General features: G+C 41.7%; 1 protein-coding gene across 2 annotated transcripts; it reads right to left on the bottom strand.

Annotated features, from left to right (window-relative positions):
• Window positions 1–2,714: 2,714 nt before the first annotated feature.
• Window positions 2,715–20,223, bottom strand: LOC106586314 (uncharacterized). Of its 2 annotated transcripts, none has more exons than XM_014173482.2 (26): window positions 19,818–20,223; window positions 19,319–19,509; window positions 19,199–19,223; window positions 18,800–18,979; window positions 15,906–16,145; window positions 15,536–15,778; window positions 13,371–15,436; window positions 13,037–13,169; window positions 10,530–10,634; window positions 10,348–10,422; window positions 9,954–10,130; window positions 9,640–9,824; window positions 9,497–9,551; window positions 9,245–9,349; window positions 9,050–9,112; window positions 8,768–8,944; window positions 8,418–8,593; window positions 7,300–7,423; window positions 7,087–7,206; window positions 6,914–6,976; window positions 6,604–6,780; window positions 6,289–6,471; window positions 5,490–6,131; window positions 5,114–5,277; window positions 3,482–3,656; window positions 2,715–3,253 (listed from the first exon to the last, which is right to left on the bottom strand). In XM_014173482.2, exons 1-26 carry the CDS (start codon window positions 19,987–19,989, stop codon window positions 2,958–2,960), a joined length of 6,312 nt encoding a protein of 2,103 aa, XP_014028957.1. In that variant the 5' UTR covers window positions 19,990–20,223; the 3' UTR covers window positions 2,715–2,957. The 2 variants fall into 2 exon arrangements, with proteins under 2 accessions (XP_014028957.1, XP_014028958.1); XM_014173483.2 differs by having other exon boundaries at window positions 19,199–19,220.
• Window positions 20,224–20,622: the final 399 nt, after the last annotated feature.

The raw sequence follows: 20,622 nt of genomic DNA, 5'->3' as shown, positions 1-20,622 counted from the left end.
AACATCTTGAAGAACAATCTGGCCTTGATGGCCTTGTACTCTTATAATCTCCACCCGGCACAGCCAGAAGAGGACTGGCCACCCCTCAGAGCCTGGTTCCTCTCTAGGTTTTTTTCTAGGTTCCTGCCTTTCTAGGGAGTTTTTCCAAGCCACCGTGCTTCTACATCTGCATTGCTGGCTGTTTGGGGTTTTAGGCTGGGTTTCTGTACAGCACTTTGAGATATCAGCTGATGTAAAAAGGGCTTGATAAATAAATGTGATTGATGAATGGTTGTGTTTTTCTATTCTTATGATTAGGACCTACTGGCTTATGTCCGAGTTCATGGACTGCTTATCCTTTAACATCATACTGTGTGTGACTGCTGTCTTTCCATCGGCCCTATGCAGTGGTGCCTGCAGAAGTGGGTATACTCTAATTTTGCCAAAAAGTTCCCAAATGACCTGCCCAGCGAAGAAAAGGCACCCTGTATGAAAAATCCTGTTTTCCTATGTCTTTTTTGATGAGGTTTCCTACAGATTTATCAGATTTTCACTCTCAAAATCACACTATTTTAATTGAAAAAATGAAAAAAGGTCTAAGTCAACAACAATGCTTAAACCACATCAATGTGATTGGACGGGCCTGTCAGGTACCTGCTCCACAGTGGGTGTCTGCGCCCCTGATGCAAACAGCGCATGAAGACAATTGAGCATCACAAATAGCCTCCTAAGTAAACACGTCAGGGTAAAAACTTTGAACACATGGTTTGCACACACGTTGTTGCCTTAGTTAGCATATACTGGTAGATATCATAAATTGAACCGTCTTTCTTACTCTACCGGCTATCGATGTCATTCTTCTGTGAGCTGCTCCATGCCAAATCCAATTGAGAGCTGCACGCTCCTGCTGCCTGCAGATCATATTCCGCTGAAACTAGGCTATATGAGCGGCGCGCATGTGCATTTATTTCACGTGCTTTGCGATTGTGTAGGCTACTTTGTGCATGATTTCTCTATTGAACCACATAATTGATAAATCGTACCTCCTCTACACTACGCACCATTAGGGAATAAGAAGTGAGTATAAAAAAAGTGGTTATATGGTTTATACCTGCGTATACCCTCCACTACACCACTGGCCCTTTGTGTTTTACAAAAAGTGCACTCCGACATGAGTGCGCTGTTATTACGGTTGCTGGCCTTTCAGAATCACGAACCGGTCACACACTGAAGGCCTGCCTATAGGTTCACCACTGCGCAAACATGTCTATAATAGGTAAGGTTAAGATATTCAAGTTTCAAGAAAGGTGTGTATATATTTGGCCTGGCGATGCGGTTTTATGTGCTGACTGAATGGAAGCTGATAATGAGTTTTTTTTACTCCCCTTACAAAAAAAGATAGCCGTTTTGAAACTGCAGTCGACTGGTATTTCGGACGCAGTAATTGCAGAATTACTGCAGTTATACTGCACTGTAACTGCAGTCACACTGCAAAATTACTGCAGTAAAAAAAACGTATTTTGGACGCAGTATACTGGAGTTATACTGACTCTAACTACAGTTATACTGCACTCTGACTGCAAACATTTTTCTGGTCTTGAGAAGAAATTACTAGTCCTCACTGTATGAGACAAGACGACAGTGAGACAAGACCAAGACACTCAATATGTGGTCTCCAGACCGGACTCAAGACTGAGACAGGTCTTGAGTACGACTGGGCATTAATATGGAGTTGGTCCCCCCTTGCTGCTATAACAGCCTCCACTCTTCTGGAAAGGCTTTCCACTAGATGCTGGAATATTGCTGCAGGGACTTGCTTCCATTCAGCCACAAGAGCATTAGTGAGGTCAGGCACTGATGTTGGGTGATTAGGCCTGGCTCGCAGTCACATTACAATTCATCCCAAACGTGTTCGATGGAGTTGAGGTCAGGGCTCTGTTCAGGCCAGTCAAGTTCTTCCACACCGATCTCAACAAACCATTTCTGTATGGACCTCGCTTTGTGCACAGGGGCATTGTCATGCAAAAAATGGAAATGGCCTTCCCCAAACTGTTGCCACAAAGTTGGAAGTATAGAATCATCTAAAATGTCATTGTATGCTGTAGCGTTAAGATTTCCCTTCACTGTAGCAAAGGGGCCTAGCCTAGCATGAAAAACAGCCCCAGACCATTGTTTCTCCTCCACCAAACTTTACAGTTGTCACTATGCATTGGGGCAGGTAGCATTCTCCTGGCATCCGCCAAACTCAGATTCGTCCGACGGACTGCCAGTTAGTGAAGCGTGATTCATCACTCCAGAGAATGCATTTCCACTGCTCCAGAGTCCAATGGCGGCGAGCTTAACACCACTCCAGCTGATGCTTGGCGTTGAGCATGGTGATCTTAGGCTTGTGTGCGGCTGCTCGGCCATAGAAACCCATTTCATGAAGCTCCCGACAAACAGTTATTGTGCTGACATTGCTTCCAAAGGCAGTTTGGAACTCAGTAGTGAGTGTTGCTACCGGGGACAGACAATTTTTGTGTGCTACGCGCTTCAGCGCTCCCGTTCTGTGAACTTGTTTGGCCTTGTTTGTTGGGCTGTTGAGCCGTTGTTGCTCCTAGATATTTTCACTTCATAATAAGCAGCACTAACCAGTTGACCAGAACAGCTCTAGCAGGGCAGAAATGTGACTAACTGACTTGTTGGAAAGGTGGCATCCTATGATGGTCCCACATTGAATGTCACTGAGCTCTTGAGTAAAGCCATTCTACTGACACTGTTTGTCTATGGAGATTGCATGGCTGTGTGCTCGATTTTATACACCTGTCAGCAATGGGTGTGGCTGAAAGCGCAAATCTAGTAATTTGAAGGGGTGTCCACATACTTTTGTATATATAGTGTAGTTTCTACAGTTTATAAAGTGCAAATGTTACATTTTCCAGTATTGGCGTTTCAGTGCTGTATTCTTTAAAGAAAAGGCCAACAGGTGCCTCTCTCTCTCAGACAGTGTTGAAGCTGATGAGGTAGTCGGGGTAGGCCCCTGCATCACAGAACACCACATAAATAAAGGGATTCTGCAGGTCATTGACAGCACAGTCATGCAGGCCCTGATGGAAATCAGTAGGGTTCAGAGGGTTCGGCTCCTTCATGCCCCCCACCCCTAGGCAGGGATTACCCACTAGCACCCTGGCACGGTACATGTACTTTAGCCCACTGGCATCTGGGTTGGAGTAGGCATCCTGGCACGAGTACCACGGCTCTTTGGCAAAGTAGGTCCCATCCCCGTAAACAGTAGCTGAAACCAAAGAAAATCCAAAAGATTCGAGAAACCGAACGATTCAAGAAAGTTTCAAGGAGTTAAATATGGAATGAAATGGAGGGTTTCCACTACAGGAGTCTATAATGACGAGACAGTTTTTTAAGGGATAATTTGTTTGAATCTTTGTTTGATTAAGCTCTACAGAGCATTACTGTTATGTGAATGGAGAGGACAGTGTATGAGTTGATAAAGAATGTTCTTTACCGTTTCTCCCACAGAAGCTCCTGTTGAAACCACAGGCGTTGATTTTCTGACAGATGTCTTTGGTGGTGCCATGGTAAAGGTTCAGCTCATTCTTGTTTTTAGGATACTTCTTATCCAACGCCTGTTTCTTCACTGCGTACCTCTGCCACTGGTCCTTGCTCTGAATCCTCTGGATCTGTAAATGAAGCATTATAGATATTGTCAGTGATACAAGCACTACATTCCTCTCCTGGTTGTATATAATCTACACTGAACAAAAATATAAACGCAATATGTATAGTGTTGGTCACATGTTTCATGAGGTGAAATAAAAGATCCCAGAAATGTTCCATACACACAAAAAGCTTATTTCTCTAAAATGTTGTGCACAAATTTGATTACACCTGTTAGTGAGCATTTCTCCTTTGTCAAGATTATCCATGAACCTGACATGTGTGGCATATCAAGAAGCTGATTAAACAACATGATCATTACAAAGGTGCACCTTGTGCTGGGAACAATAAAAGGCCAATCTAAAATGTGCAGTTTTGTCACACAACACAATGTCACAGACGTCTCAAGTTTTGAGGGAGCGTACAATTGGCATGCTGACTGCAGGAACGTCCACCGGAGCCATTGCCTAATAATTTAATTTTCATTTCTCTACAATAAGCCACCTCCAACACCATTTTAGAGAATTTGGCAGTAAGTCCAACCGGCCTCACAACCGCAGACCACGTGTAACCACGCCAGCCCAGCCAGGACCTCCACATCTGACTTCTTCACCTGCGGGATCGTCTGAGAAAAGCCACCGGGACAGCTGATGAAACTGTGGGTTTTGCAAACGGTCAGAAACCATCTCAGGGAAGCTCATCTGCGTGCTTGTAGTCCTCACCAGGGTCTTGACCGGACTGCAGTTCGGCGTCGTAACCGACTTCAGTGGGCAAATGCTCACCTTCGATGGCCACTGGCACACTGGAGAAGTGTGCTCTTCACGGGTTAATCTAGGTTTCAACTATACCGGGCAGATAGCGTGTATGGCGTAGTGTGGGTGAGTGGTTTGATGATGTCAACGTTTTGAACAGAGTGCCCCATGGTGGAGTTATGGTATGGGGAGGCATAAGCTATGGAAAACGAACACTATTGCATTTTATCCATGGCAATTTGAATGCAGAGATACCTTGATGAGATCCTGAGGGCCATTATCGTGCCATTCATCCGCCGCCATCACCTCATGTTTCAGCATGATAATGCACGGTCCCATGTTGCAAGGATCTGTACACAATTCCAGGAAGCTGAAAATGTCCTAGTTCTTCCATGGCCTGCATAACCCCCAGACATGTCACCCATTGAGCATGTTTTGGATGCTCTGGATTGACGTGTACGACAGCGTGTTCCAGGTCCTGCCAATACCCAGCTTCTTCGCACAGCCATTGAAGAGGATTAGGACAACATTCCACAGGCCACAATCAACAGCATGTGAAGGAGATGTGTCGCACAGCTTTAGGCAAATGGTAGTCACACCAGATACTGACCATAGATTAGGGCCTAATTACCTTATATGAACTGTAACTCAGCAAAATCTTTGAAATTGTTGCATGTTGCGTTTATACTTTTGTTCAGTGTATATCATATCAGTAATAGTTCATTTACCTGGACAATCTGAACGGTTGATTGTGTTTTAGTATTTGGTTTCTTGGAGGTTGCAACAAATTCCTTCTCTATGCTCTGGTACTCCCCTGAGTTAGGAGCCAGTGTGACTATCTCCAGATCCTTGCCGTCCATTCTGGTCCAGCTACGTGGGAACTGAATGACAGCTGAAAAACAGGAGCATAGAGGAAACCATTGAACAGATCATCAATGTAAAAAGTCAGGATCAATTAGTTATCATCAAATACATTTTTATTATTTAAATTCATATTCTCTTGATGTTCTGTATGATACACTTTTGATAAACTATACATTTGTATGAACTATAAATGATGCTTGACTATAAAGCTTTTTCCTAAACATATAACCAAGGTATTACCTGTGTCAGAGTCTGCCACAAGGCTCCTTTTGACCCAGGTGATGGTCCCTTTGCTGTCAGTCTGCTGCATTCTGCTCAGATCAACAGTGAATGTCTCCCCCTGGTGGTTATATTTAAAACTCTTGTCTTTCCTGTGGCAGGCCAGCTCCAGGTCATAGCTGAGACTCTGGTCCAGCTCTCCCCAGGCCTCTCCCTCCCCGGCCTCCCAGCGCACCGTCTCCCTCATCCTCTTCTCCTCTCCCTCCCGGTTCTCCCTGTCCCTCGCCCCCAGCAGATAGTCCCTAATCTGGAGGACAGCGGAAAAAACGTTGTCTTTCTTCCCAGATACAGTGACTTTGTTTGGGGATGCTACCAGGACACGGACCTGGTTATTCTGGCTTAGGGCCACGATGGCGTGTTTCTGCGGCTCCAGCAGCAGGGGCAGGTGGCTGGAGAGCAGGTCCTGGCTAACGCACTCCTCCGAGAGCAGCTCGTCCAGAAGTTTCTTCACCTGAGCCAGGCTGGCAGGGGAGGGCCCGTACACCTCAGCCTCCATACTGGGGAAGACCACCGCTGCTGTGGCGCTGGCCAAACACAGGGCTGGTTTGGTAGGAGCAGGCTGGGCTGGTGTGTTTTTTTTGACCGTTTTTGATAACTGTTTGGCTGTTGTAGAAGTAAATAAATACATAATATATGAGAAACATGCATAGTAATACTTGTGAAAAAGATTAAACACTTGTAAAGGCTTAAACACTTGTAAAGAAAGTATTTTAAAGGCTTATATAGTCATATTTCTGAAGACGATTAGGTTACTACTAACCAGCAGTCTTGGGTGTCAACTTTTTGAACTTTTTCATAACCTCATCAAAGTCCTTCATCATCTTGGTTTGGAATATAACAATGTGAATCGTTTTAACCGATGGGGTTCCGATGGTTTTCTGTAGCTCAGTTATTGCGTGCAACATTGCATTCCCAACCTCCACTGCTCCCAAGTTACCAGCACCTGTACAGGAGCATAAACGTTTGTGTTTTTGGTGTCCAGTGTATTTTTTTATCATTACAGTACATGCATAGCAAATAATAAATGCCACTTTTAGGTTTTTTAACAATGATACTACAATGTTATTACGCCTACCTGTTCCAAGTGCTGGGATGGAGACCGACTGGATTTTCTTGTCTTCACACATCTTCAACACCTTGAGCATGGAGCCGGTGATCTCCTTCTCCTTGGTCTGCCCCACCATGTGAATGATGTGCTTGGTCTGGATGTTTCCAGGTTTGGTCATGACAACACCATCATTGGGTTGGGTCCCTGGGGTCAGAAAAGAAATGCATTAGCATGTCTCACTTCTAACACAAACAGCACTTTTTTTTTTCTTCAGTTACCCATATTTCAATTCTCGTTTACTTTGTTTGTATTTATGGAAGAAATGGAAGACTCATGCCTAAAGCTTTGCACTCGTCCACAACCGACTGTCCAGCTGCTTTTAGAATGGCTCCTGAAACGCCTACACAGTGAGGAACAACATGAGTCTAATTATCTTCACCTGAAGACCTTTTATGATGAAAGAATATCAGATATGTTCAGCTGATTTAAAAGTTGGAATTAGGATCTTGCCTGAGTTCAGATCGAGACTTGAGTTTGTACTGCTGACGATGGCGTCCGTTTTCTCCTGAGTGATGTCCCCACATACCACCTTGACCTTCACTGACCCAATTATTGCTTCAATGGTGTTTCCTGGATAAAGGGTAAAGGTTACAGAGGGAGGATAAATAGCAGTCATACTGTCGCAGAATGTCACATGCTGTAATACATTGGAACTGTACGAACCTGTCTGACCACCGCCGCCGTCTTCTTCCCCAGAGCTGGTGTCATCATCATAAAAATCATCCTCAGAGTCACTGTGATCGTCATCATCATCACTACAAAGATCATCTTCATCCTGGTTGAGAATCTAAAGAATGGGTTTAAAAACAATAACTATACACAGTAATGTACACTGAGTGTACAAAACATTAGGAACACATTCCTAATATTTAGTTGCACCCCCCCCATCCCTGTGGAAAGCGATCCACAGGGATGCTGGCCCATGTTGACAGTTGTGTCAAATTGATTGGATGTTCTTTGGGCGGTGGACCATTCTTGATACACACAGGAAACTGTTGAGCATGAAAAACTCAGCAGTGTTACAGTTCTTGACACACTCAAACCGGTGCGCCTGCCACCTACTACCATACCCCATTAAAAGACACATGAAATATTTTGTCTTGCCCAGTCACCCTCTAAATGGCACGCATACACAATCCATGTCTCAATAGTCTCGAGGCTTAAAAATCCTTCTTTAACCGGTCTCAACCCCTTCATCTACACTGATTGAAGTGGATTTAACATGTGACATCAATAAGGGATCATTGCTTTCACATGAATTCACCTGGTCAGTCTGTCATGGAAAGAGCAGGTGTTCCTAATGTTTTGTACACTCAGTGTAACTATACATCCACAGTGTGCCTGAAGTGAAGTTATATTAACAATGGCAGTTATGACATTATTATTACAAAGTTAGTACATTTTTTTCTATTTCTTTAAAGCTAGAATCCTTAGCTACATACATTTTTGGACTTATAAAAGAATGATATGTACCCATTGATTCTTGAAGAATATAACTTATAACTGCCTCATGAGCTTAGTTCAAATGTTGTACCCCACCAGAACCCAAACTATAAGCTTGTTTTACTCCAATGTTTAGAAACAACATAAACAAACACTGTTTATCCTCAAAACATGTTTAAAACTATAATTTCAATCATGGATGGCCAGTCCTTGCATCCATAGCGCTGTCTATAGATCTGAGAGCGGTTCCCCAGCCCCACCCCTTAGCTTTTTAGTGAAACGGGGGCCGGGAAAACGCTTTGTTATTGTTTCAATTAAGGATTCTAGTTTTAACATACCATCTGTCTAGTCTTCCACTGGTTGAGCCCCAGCTGACACTCCTGCAGGACCTTGTCCTCGTGGATGACAATGTAGATCAGTTTGATGATGGTAGGAACGAGGCACTGTGATAGATGATCCTGGATGCCTTGGAGGATGGCACCCATGGAGTCTGCACCATTAAGGCCGCCACCTCCTACAATGAGAACGTTTCTTTTTTTTTAAATCACTGCATTAGCTGTTGCTGAAAAATAGGACAATAGCTGGGGATAACTCAACAAATTAAAATGCCTGCATGTTGGGAGCCTACAATAACAACTGTTTATAATAACCTGTAATAACACTGAACCACTAATAAACCATTGCCTACCAGTGCCCACAGCAGGGAAGGACACGGTTGTGATCTGTTTGTCCTCACAGCACTTCAGCACCTTGGTGACTCGTAGTGTAGTGTCAGCCACAGAGTGGGGCCCCAGCATGTGGAGGATGAAGTCACACTGCAGGGCCCCTCCACTGGTCACCCCTGCTGCATCAGCCCTCAGAGGGCCTGGAGAAATAAAGCAGATGACACACACAGAGAGAGAAAAGAGTCAGACTGAATGGCTGTGATACACCACAGGTTACATTTTTCCTGAGATGGGGAGACACTCACAAATGGTTTTGCACTCCTGTTCAACTGCGCTCCCAGCTGCTTTGAGAATCGCAGCACTAACTCCTGAAGAGAACATGTTTAAAATGAGGTTGTATCCAGTAGGTAGGAAGAAAGTTATATTAACAGAATAAATCATATTTTCTGGAGTGCGCTAATAATGTAACATTTTATGTCGTTTTTCTTCAGTATACAGACCTCTTGTTAAGCTGATACTTGAGTTGGTGGTATTCACGATGCCTCTGACAGTTTCTTGAGTGATGTCGCCTCTCCTCACTTCAATTCTGACACCATGGATTTTAACTAGGGGAGGGAAAAGGTCAACATTTCACCCACACACATTGTGATAATGATACCAATGCACATTTTAAAATAGGACACCATGAACTCATTTGAAATGTAAACAAATATGAATTAATTTCAAATTCAAACAAAGTATCAAAGTCAGACCTTGATTTGGGGGAAGACTGGACTGAGAAGGTGTAGATGTTGATGCAGCCTTTGCCTAGAGAAAGCCCATAACCTCTAGTTATCACACTCATCAACAAAACAACAAAACATTTTCAAATGAGCCTTAAGTGAATTAAATCTACCTGCTCGATTTTGTGTGGGCCCAGGTTCCTTTCGTTAAAGTAATCTCTCAAGAGGTCAAAGATCTTTTGCTCAAAGGCCACTATGAAGATGATTTTGATGCTGGATGAAGGCATCTGTGATATGTGCCTCTCCAGTCCTTTTAGTATGGCCTTGATAGAATCTTTAGGCTCAATGCCACCTTTCCCTGAAGCACAAGACATCAGCATCCAAAGTGAGAAATAGATCAATTGAAACAAATAAATTGATTGATTAATCAATACAAGTGACACTGGAATGGAACATTTAGTTTTACAATATATTTCAGTTGAATCACCTGTGCCAATAGTAGGAATGGACACTGTGACTGCCTTCCTGCGCTCACACTGATTAAGGACCTTCTCTATGGAGGTAGTGATATCTGCAGCATTCTTGGGCCCAACTATCTGAGCTATGTTCTGACAGTTCAGTTTCCCACCACATGAGAGCACAACATCATTGTCCTTCAGGACACCTGGTGAAATTGGGACAAATGTAAAAAAAAAAAATCAGTATTCTGTGATTAAGGTTCAACACTAATGGTCTGGTAGCAAGCTGAATACTATATTATTTCTGGAAATATTGATTTTATAACCTAATCTTATCATATCAAGTATTATCGCTTGACTAAGTCCTCTTGTAAATGGGACTTCCTGGATAAATTAAGGTTGAATAAAAAAAGTATACCTTACCAAGTAATTGTACCATTCTTCTGCATTCACCCACTACTGATTTCCCAGCTTCTTTTAGGATGGCTCCAGACACACCTGTTGAGATAAGACACAAGTTAGAGACTTACCGTACACCGACAAATGAAAACAAACTGAAAACAAACCGTGTGAACATGTCATTAAAAACATTAAAACACACTTGCCAGAATTAAGATTCAGATGATGGTTGTTGGAATTCACTATGACATCCACGGTCTCTTTGGTGATGTCTCCCTTCTTCAGGATCACTGACACTCCACTAATAATCACTGTTAATAGAAGAAAAATGTATTAAACAATTACCCCACCGAAGACATTCTTTAAAAAAGTAGGCAGCAACAATCAATACAGAATTAAAACATACAACACGATCCAGCCTAAAAAAAGCATTTACACTCCTCCGTAAGAGTCTCCCATCAATATTTTTAATTCATTCAGTAGCACTAACATATCTAGATGAAGCATGGATTGTAGACTATTCCATGCCTCTGGTGCACAAGAAGAGAATACAGTCTTGCCTAATACTGTGAATGTCCTGGGGACTTTAAGTAGCAACCACCTAGCAGACCGGGTATGGTAACTGCTGGTGGGGAAGGAGACCAGACTACAGAGGTAGAGGGAGTTTACCCAAAAGGGCTTTGTAGATGAACACATACAAATATAGCTTCCTGCGCATATAAAGTGAGGTCCAACCTTCCATTTGGTATAAGGTGCAATGGTGGGTGAGTGACATTTGTAATAAAGCGCAAGGATGCATGATAAACAGAGTCCAGTCTCTGTAAGACGGAGGAGGTTGCATGCATATACAACAAGTCACCATAATCAATTACAGAGAAAACAATGGCCTGAACAAGCTTCTTTCTAGCCATAAGCGGGAAGCAAGCCTTATTACGAAAATAAAAACCCAATTTCAATTGAAGCTTCCTCACAAGATTATCCAAATGAACTTTAAAAGGACAACTTGTCATCCAACCATATACCTAGGTATTTATAGGATGACACTCTTTCAATAGATAAGCCACCAGATGTGACAATGCTAACCTTCTCTGGCAGAGTTCGAGCTCTGGTAAAGGTCATGAATTTTGTTTCTTGTACATTCAAGACCAGTTTAAGACCATAAAGGGAGGCAGTGACTGAAAAGCAGTCTGGAGCTCTTCAACAGCCTGAACCAGAGAAGGAGCACATGAGTATTATGACTGTGTCATCTACATTTAGATGTAACTTTACTGGTTGCATCCCATTTCCTAAATCTTTAATAGAAATTGAGAACAACACAGGAGCTAAAATGGAACCCTGGAGCACACCTCTACTAATCTCAAGAAAGCTAAACTTGTGATTGTCAGTATGTACACATTGTGATCTGTCAGAAAAATTGTTCCTAAACCAATTTACTGCCCCTTCACTGAGACCAATGTTACTGAGTCTTCCTAGCAACAATTCATGGTCAACTGAATCAAATGCCTTTGATAAATCCACAAACAGAGCAGCACAATGTTGCTTTTTATCAAGTGCATTAATGATGTCATGTACCAAGGCCATAGCTGCAGTTGTGGTGCTGTGGCCCAATCTAAAGCCAGACTGAACTCTGCTCTGTATGTTATTTTCAATTAAGACGTTTTTTAACTGATTTCACTAGAGATTCAGACTTCAGTAATAATACCAGCTGCTATTATTAAGAGGTAGGGATCCAGGTTGTCTGGACCTGCAGACATTTTAGTGTCGATTGCCTTCAGTGCTTTATAGGCCTCAGCATAAGAAACAGGCTCAAGCCTGTTCAAGCCTGAGGGTGGTTTTAACCTTCTAGACGATGAATTGTATCAACTTGCTACCCAATGTTTTTACTTGCGACATATACACTGAGTATACCAAACATTAGGAACATTAGGAACAATCCTTGGATAGCTTTGAAGAATTAATCGATAAATTGGTCCAAATGGAAAACTAAAGGCACAGAAACTGTAAATTATTTGATAACAGGAAATACATTTAGTTATGGACTGATCAATGTAGATATTTTCAAATACATGCAACTTAAAAGTTACATAACACAACATTTTTGATTTGAAATCTTTTGGACATTGAGTCAGAAAAGGATGCTCATATGATAGGTAAGATATACAAAACCTTGCAGAGAACATATCCAACTGACAATCTCAGAAAAAATAAATAAACTATTGGAACCAAGACTTAAAAAGAATTGATGTTGGCACAAGATGGAGAGAATGTTGGAGCATAACTAATGAAATTAAAGTTAACTAAAATGTCTGCTTAATTCAGTATAAACTACCGTATAGAATGTATTATACAAAAGACAAAATTCACAAATTCTACAGCATAACGGTCATGTCTTAAGTGTAAAACCAACAATTACTCAATATTCCACGCTTTCTGGGAACGCTATGAAGTCCAAAAGTTATGGGCGGAGCTAGAATGTTGGCTGTCAGAAATATTACAATGAAACCATACTTTTAATCCATCTGTCTGCATATTTCATATGGGGGTGTAGTGAGATAAGCAATGGGCTGGATGATTCTCTTCTCATCACTCATCTTGAAAAACCTTATACTAAAAACTTGGAAATCAATTTGTGAGGACAGGGCATGCTATAGGTTTCCTGCAGTATTCAACTGTATGGTATGATTATATAAAAAGTATGGTTGAAGGAACTAACCTTTGATGTCTAAGCCTGGCTTAGCCACTAGGGGGGGTGGTGGATGTGTGTTATGTGGGGCAGCGGCTGCAGAGGGAGCAGTTGGAGTTGTGCCTGTTGCTGTTTCGTTGGTTATTTGTTGTCGACGATAACCCTGTTCAATGAAGTAGGACAAGAAGAGGTTTGACTTTCAACAGGAAGTCTTGATCCCATTTACAATAACACTGCACATTTCCTCCTTAATCAAACCCATGCATGTACCAAGGTTTGACATGATATGTTAATCACAGGTGTAGCCAGGTGGCATTATAAACAAACACTAAACATCGAATGGAATGTTGATAAGTGGACATACCTCTCCTTCAATGGCTGACTGGAACTCCCCCACTATCTTGGCATCAGAGTCTATCACAAATATGTTCCTCAGGTGTTGGGGTTTCTGTTTAATGAAACCAAGGACTCCCTTGATAACTGCTGCACAGCTCTCTGTGATGGGAAAACCAAAGGTACCGCACCCCATCGCTGGCATCCATATGGAGACGCACTTCTTGATGTCTGCTTTCAGTAAACTGTCCTGGACCGTCGACTGTAGATTGATCTTTTTAAGAGTTGAGGTGTCCTTCCCCCATACTGGAATCACTGCATAGATGAGGTGCTGAGCTCCAAGGGTGCCTGGGTTGGACAAGACCACATCTCCTGGCTGTAGAGTCTGCCTCTCCTTCAGGAACTTGTCAAACACCTTCCTGATATCAGGCCCACCAATCTGAAGGAACTGCTTGGCGATCGGAGTATCAAAGGACAGATTGCTGCTCAGAGGGCAGATCAATGCATCTGCAGCATGTTGGGAGATGTTACCCTGACCAACAGTTAAAGTGAGGCAACCTTCAATGTTGTATCTGTATTTCTGACAGTGGGTAATCACTGGTGATAGGTAGAGTTTGCACCCTAAATCCTTGAACTTAGACTGCAGATCCACTTGGTTTTTCTCTAGGACTTTGGACTCTCCGGCTTTGGAGTACGTGTACCTCTCCGTTGTAATTGTACTGACCTGCTGTTTCACTGCATCTACGGCCTCTTTGATTTTATCACTCGCTGCCGTGATCTTCAGACAAGGAGATGCTAGTGTTTTGCATGGCAGTATAGTCACGCCCAGAGCCTTGATTTCAGGGACCTCTGAGAGGTTCATGCAAGAGGCCACAAACTCTACTTCCTGGACAGATTTGAGAGAGACATCCACTGTTTCCGGCTTCTTGTTGTCCAGGTATCCCCTCAACTTCCCTGCCACATCTGCCACCACACTGGAGAATCCACAGACTCCAATCTTCTCCTGTGTTACGGAAATGCTGACATTGTGGTTGTTCCTGGTGAATTTGAGGTCGCCATTAAGTATGGTAAAGAACTGTGTCCATTGTTCGCCATTGGTCACATGGGCTTGGTCTGGTGTGAGTTTGATGACTTCCTCTTTGATGACCTCATGTAATGTGTCTTCAGCTCTCTGGATGTCAGCTCTTTCTGCAAGGATGTGGATGGAACCGTCACCAAGGAGGAATACAGACGATATGTGGTTCTGGGCAAAATGCTTCCTCTCAAACTTCTTCAGGTCCAGAGATTTCAAGAACTCCATCAAAGGCACTGATACATTAAGCAGTCTGGTTTCAACATTCCCCATTGCCTCATGGACAACACCTTCTGCGGTACTCACCTTGTTCTCTAAACCCTTTAGACATATGATGAAGCTTTCTTCATCTTTGGAAAACTCCACGTCCACTAGTTTGCCAGAGACAAGATCCCAGATGATCTCAAACTTCTCTTTGGAGTCCAGTGAGATCTTTTTTACTATTGTGTTCATCTCCATCTCAAGCTCATCACTGACCTTCTTCACCATGTGCTCAATCTTCTCCACAAGGGTCTTCACCTCATTCTGCACTCCTACCACCACAATCTCACCATTGCTCTTCTTGTAAGAGATGCTGGCATCAGAGGATTTGAGACCAAGACAACTATTCTCAACCCTTTCCCAGACCTCCACCGCTGTGGGCAGCTGAACCTCTTTGTATTTCTCTAGCAAGGCCAGAGCCTCGCTCCGGGCAATTCTTCCCCATTTAGGGCCCAGTCTGAGCATGCCCAAGGACTCCTTCTCCATGGTCATGTCCAGCTCCATCTGTGGGGGTTCTGTGATCCTATTGAAGGAGACGCTAGCATTGACCTTACGTAGTCCAGTTGTTAAATCCTGCTTGCGGGCTTCATCACATTTAATGAAGTCGAAAAGTGCTGAACTGAGACAAAGGGCTATGTTAGAAGGGATGTCTGATTGGGGGGCTGTTTGCCCTGTTAACGCCTTCTGCAGACTGGAGTAGAATAGCTGAGCTATGAGGTCCACCCCACCGAAATGATGCTTGTGTTCCGCCACCCGATAGGCAACTGGAATAAGATGAACAGAGGGCAGAATTATTTACTGAACACGTTAGCTTAAAACGTCATCCTATTTCTAGAGGATAATGTAATTGAAAAGGGGCCTACCATGACAGTCTTCAAAGGTGATGACCATGCTCTTGCCCTTGGTAACCCAGATCTGGGACTTGATATCTCCTCCTTTGCTCCTCTTGCTGGAGAAGTAGAGATTGAGGGCCTCCTCCACTCCTCCTTTGATTTGGCTCATGTCCCCCTGGACAAGCACAGAGTCTGTCAGCTCTAAACGACACGCCCCGATCTCCATGCCCTGGAACTTCTTTGATGAACATTTCCTAAGGAAGGACTTTATGTCTGCGTAACATAAAATGTTAATAGTTAGTTTAGTATTGTATGTCGTTGTTTGGTCATTGAACTTAATTTAATGGCGGAATATTAGAGATATTGTGTGTACATCTTTTAGATGTATCTGTGGACCCACCAATGTTCTGTTTGAAGCTGACCACTACTCTGTCTCCATCGTCCAGGGTCTCCCAGGCATGCTCAGCCCCTTGGCTGCAGCTGCCAATGAACAGAGTGATGATGTCGCACTTGCAGTTCTCATTAAACCCAGTCAGGACGAAGCGCCTGTTGTCCAGTTTCCCTTCCACAGCAGTCTCATTGTACACCTCAACAGAAATGCCATAGTGATGCTCCTTCTTGGCAAGGACTTTCTCTGCATCTGACAGGAGGTAAAGAATTTATTGGTGGGCATGAATGTCCAAACAGACTCAAGAAATAAACTCATATGATGTTCACCTGTTGATATAAGTAGATGGCATGTAATATAACAATGTAAATTCTCTAAAATGTAAAGACTCAAATAGCAGCCATTGTGTTCTTGTGACTGGGAAGGAAGCATTTCCTCATTTTTTATTTATTTATTTATTTCACCTTTATTTAACCAGGTAGGCAAGTTGAGAACAAGTTCTCATTTACAATTGCGACCTGGCCAAGATAAAGCAAAGCAGTTCGACAACATACAAAAACACAGAGTTACACATGGAGTAAAACAACATACAATCAATGATGCAGTAGAAAAAATAAAAATAAGACTATATACAATGTGAGCAAATGATGTGAGATAAGGGAAGTAAAGGCAAAAAAAATGCCATGGCTCATGACCCCTATTCCCAGCTGAGATGAGACATTCCATTTTACAGTCATAGCAAAGTAACCTCTGAATGATAAACAAGTATGGCAGATCTAATTACAGTGTTTATTCCAACAGGCACAAAGTGGAAATGTACACTAATTAGAGGTCAACCGATTAATCGGAATGGACGATTAATTAGGGCCGGTTTCAAGTTTTCATAACAATCGGTAATCGGTATTTACCGATTTGCCGAATTATTATTATATATATTTTTTTAAACCTTTATTTAATTAGGCAAGTCAGTTAAAGAACACATTCTTATTTTCAATGACGGCCTAGGAACGGTGGGTTAACTGCCTTGTTCAGGGGCAGAACGACAGATTTTTACCTTGTCAGCTTGGGGATGCAACCTTATGTTAACTAGCCCAACGCTCTAACCACCTGCTTTACGTTGCCAAGGTAAGTTGCTAGCTAGCATTAAACTTATCTTATAAAAAACAATCAATCAATCATAAACACTAGTTAACTACACATGGTTGATGATATTACTAGTTTATCTAGCTTGTCCTGCGTTGCATATAATCGATGCGGTGCGCATTCGCGAAAAAGGACTGTCTTTGCTCCGACGTGTACCTAACCATAAACATCAATGTCTTTCTTAAAATCAATACACAAGTATATATTTTTAAACCTGCATATTTAGTTAATATTGACTGCTAACATGAATTTCTTTTAACTAGGGAAAATGTGTCACTTCTCTTGCAAACAGAGTCAGGGTATATGCAGCAGTTTGGGCCGCCTGGCTTGTTGCGAACTGTGAAGACTATTCTTTCTAACAAAGACTTCGCCAAACGGAGGATGGTTTAACAAAAGCGCATTTGCGAAAAAAAGCACAATCGTTGCACGACTGTACCTAACCATAAACATCAATGCCTTTCTTAAAATCAATACACAGAAGTATATATTTTTAAACCTGCATATTTAGCTAAAAGAAATCCAGGTTAGCAGGCAATATTAACCAGGTGAAATTGTGTCAGTTCTCTTGCGTTCGTTGCACGCAGAATCAGACTATACAGAATCTGGCTCGTTGCGAACTAATTTGCCAACATTTTACGGAACTATGAAATAACATTGTAGGTTGTGCGATATAACAGGAATATTTAGACTTATGGATGCCACCCATTAGATAAAATACGGAACGGTTCCGTATGTCACTGAAAGAATAATGTTTTCGAGATGATAGTTTCCGGATTTGACCATATTAATGACCTAAGGTTTATTCTATTATAGTTAAGTCTATGATTTGATATTTGATAGAGCAGTCTGACTGAGCGGTGGTAGGCAGCAGCAGGCTCGTAATAGTCAAAGGTATATGGTTTAGAGAGAAATAGTGGACGCGTCATAATTCCTGTAATAACTTGCGGCTGAACTTGAAAGGGGTTCCTTCGTTATTTTACCGTTCATGTCTTCCATAGAGAATGTCTTCATCTACTTCAAATAAGGTCTGTGTTTTGTGCTTAAACCGCCTCGGCGTTTTGATACCCGTGTAAATCTCCCTAGATAACGTTTGTCAACATATTTTCATAAATCCACTCTACAAAAAAAATGATCTTCGCTTATATTGATCAGAGTTATATCCTATGGATATCTACACAGTTATAAAATTGGCAAGGTGGTGTAAGCCTAAACCAAACACAGACCTTATTTTAAGTTAATCTAAAAATATCCTATGGAATAAATGAAGGAACCGCTTTTCAGATTTTGCTAGAAGGTGTCATGGGAATTATGACTCGCACTTTGGTAGTCAATTCTTACCATGCCCATTATTAAAATAGGATTTCCTGCATATAGAAATTACAGTTTTTGTTTTCAGCATTCATCACAGGTAACTTAAACACTATTTTTATTATTCAAACAGTTGAGAGTATTTGTCTCCTAAGCAGACTCTTCAGTATCGTTGTCACTTCAGAGCTGTGTGTGTGTGTGTGTGTGTGTGTATATATACATATTTAAAAAATCATAATAATAATCTGCCAATTAATCGGCAGCGGCTTTTTTGGTCTGCCAATAATCGGTATCGGCGGTGAAAAACCATAATCGGTCGACCTCTAACACTGAATACAGTAAAATAAATCCAAGTGCGTGGTTAATAACTCCCACATACAGTAAATCCACAATATAATATTAATTTGAGGAAAGAATATTTAAATTATATAGTCTATGTAAAAAAAACTCCTTACCTGACTGAAAGGACAGTTTGAGGATCCAGCTATTCTTGCCATGTCTTGTAATGCTGACCCCTTCTTCTTCCGATGCAAACTGGTCAAAATACAATTTAAGGAGCTCCTTTTCGAGTTCCTTGGTGGTTCTAACAAGCAGTGTATATGTGTCTGCTTTAATATCCTTATCCTCCACTGAATCTGAAAAATAAACAGAAAGACACACACACACACACACACACACACACACACACACACACACACACACACACACACACACACACACACACACACACACACACACACACACACACACACACACACAGAGAGAGAAAGAGAGAGAGAGCATTAACATGAATGTGATTCCCATATTGATGTTATATATTGATGAATAAGTGTCTTTATGAATATCAGTCTTACCTGCTTGACTGTCTGACACTGGCTGCTACATCACAGATAAAGACAGGTACAGAAAAACACATGTCAAAATATTGTAATATGGCAAACTTGATGCAATATAACAAATAAACAAATAATCACCTTTTCTTCGGTGTTGAGTGCAGATTTCCCCACAAGAGTCAGATTGTCTCTTTTTGGTAATAGTGGTGGTTTAACATTCTTCACTTTTGTTTCACCGCCATTCTCTTTCAGTTTCACTTGAAGCTCAACTACCCCAATGGGTTTTTTAAAATCTATCTTATGATCTCTTTTAGCCAACACTTTCTGCAGAGCTGGGGAAATGATAAAATACCATCATTAGGTACAGTATATGTAGTCTTGGCCTAATTAATCCATTGTACAAAACCAGATTCTGCTGTTTTGGCTCCTAAGACATTACATTACTGAACACAATCTTGGTGCTTCAGATGTTTGTCAAAATACTTAGATTGTTTACATTAACTGTTTATCACAATACTTCAGATATAGGCCTGAGCACAATAGATAAACTGCATAACTAGGCCAATTTATTCACAATCAGATTATGTGTCTAAATTGACAGTATGTAAATATTTTGATTTCAAAATATTTGTATAATTACATGCATCTTCGAGGTAAACGAGCAGAGCCTTCTTCTTGTCCCCAGGATAGTCTTGAATTTGTAATACCTCTCCTCCAGACCTCCTTTTGTTTTTGAAGTACAAATCCAACTTGGATCTAATTTTGTCTAGGTCGTCTGGCAGACCCTCCAAAATCACTGTTTTTTCCGTCATTATTCAGACAATTAGGTCGGCCTATATTGATTGAAGCATGATAATATTTGTATGACTCTTATTTCAGAAACTTTGATTGCTCACCTGTCCTGTTGAAGTGACAGTTCGTGTCTCAGGGGAACGACGATTCTGAAATTCCACACTCTGAAAGCGTGCTATTTCGGTTGTTATGGAAAACCCGTGCTAATATGTTGTGTTGAGCCCTGATGGTTGCGCCCTGTATAGTGCATAAAATAACTTTCACTTTTGATTTTAACCTCGTGACTTCGAGGAACTTGATATTTTACTGAACTAGAAAGTTAAAATTGGATATTCGACGGATATTCGCGCTTTCAAACCACTTGAGCCACAGACTCCAAATAAGTGTCATGATGTTGGAAAAATTGCGCACAACATTGCACAGGTCTTATTTTCACGATTAGGACATTCATTCGCTTTACAAAGCTAATAAACATGTGGAAATGTGAGCAGCATTTTGTATTCCTAGATGAATTAGTTAGGGAGCGTAAACTAAGTTTAAACTTCTTTTACATTCGAATTTCAATAGCTCCTTGGTCATGTGACCTATTTGACTCAAACAAGGTTCAGAATGTCCACTGACTACCCTTCTATATTGCACACCCCTTGGTTTAT

Source organism: Salmo salar, chromosome ssa25 (assembly GCF_905237065.1).
Source record: "Salmo salar chromosome ssa25, Ssal_v3.1, whole genome shotgun sequence".
In the NCBI taxonomy this organism is placed as follows: domain Eukaryota; kingdom Metazoa; phylum Chordata; class Actinopteri; order Salmoniformes; family Salmonidae; genus Salmo; species Salmo salar.
This window is presented reverse-complemented; position numbering and strand designations above follow the sequence as displayed.

Bases quoted from the DNA above. Each gene is read 5' to 3' on its own strand.
- LOC106586314 (XM_014173482.2), bottom strand. From the start codon at position 19,989: ATGACGGAAAAAACAGTGATTTTGGAGGGTCTGCCAGACGACCTAGAC. The intron at 15,437-15,535 runs GTAGGCCCCTTT...ATCTTATTCCAG, and splicing joins CACCTTTGAAGACTGTCATG to TTGCCTATCGGGTGGCGGAA. The intron at 3,657-5,113 runs GTAAATGAACTA...CTTCATTTACAG, and splicing joins CAACCGTTCAGATTGTCCAG to ATCCAGAGGATTCAGAGCAA.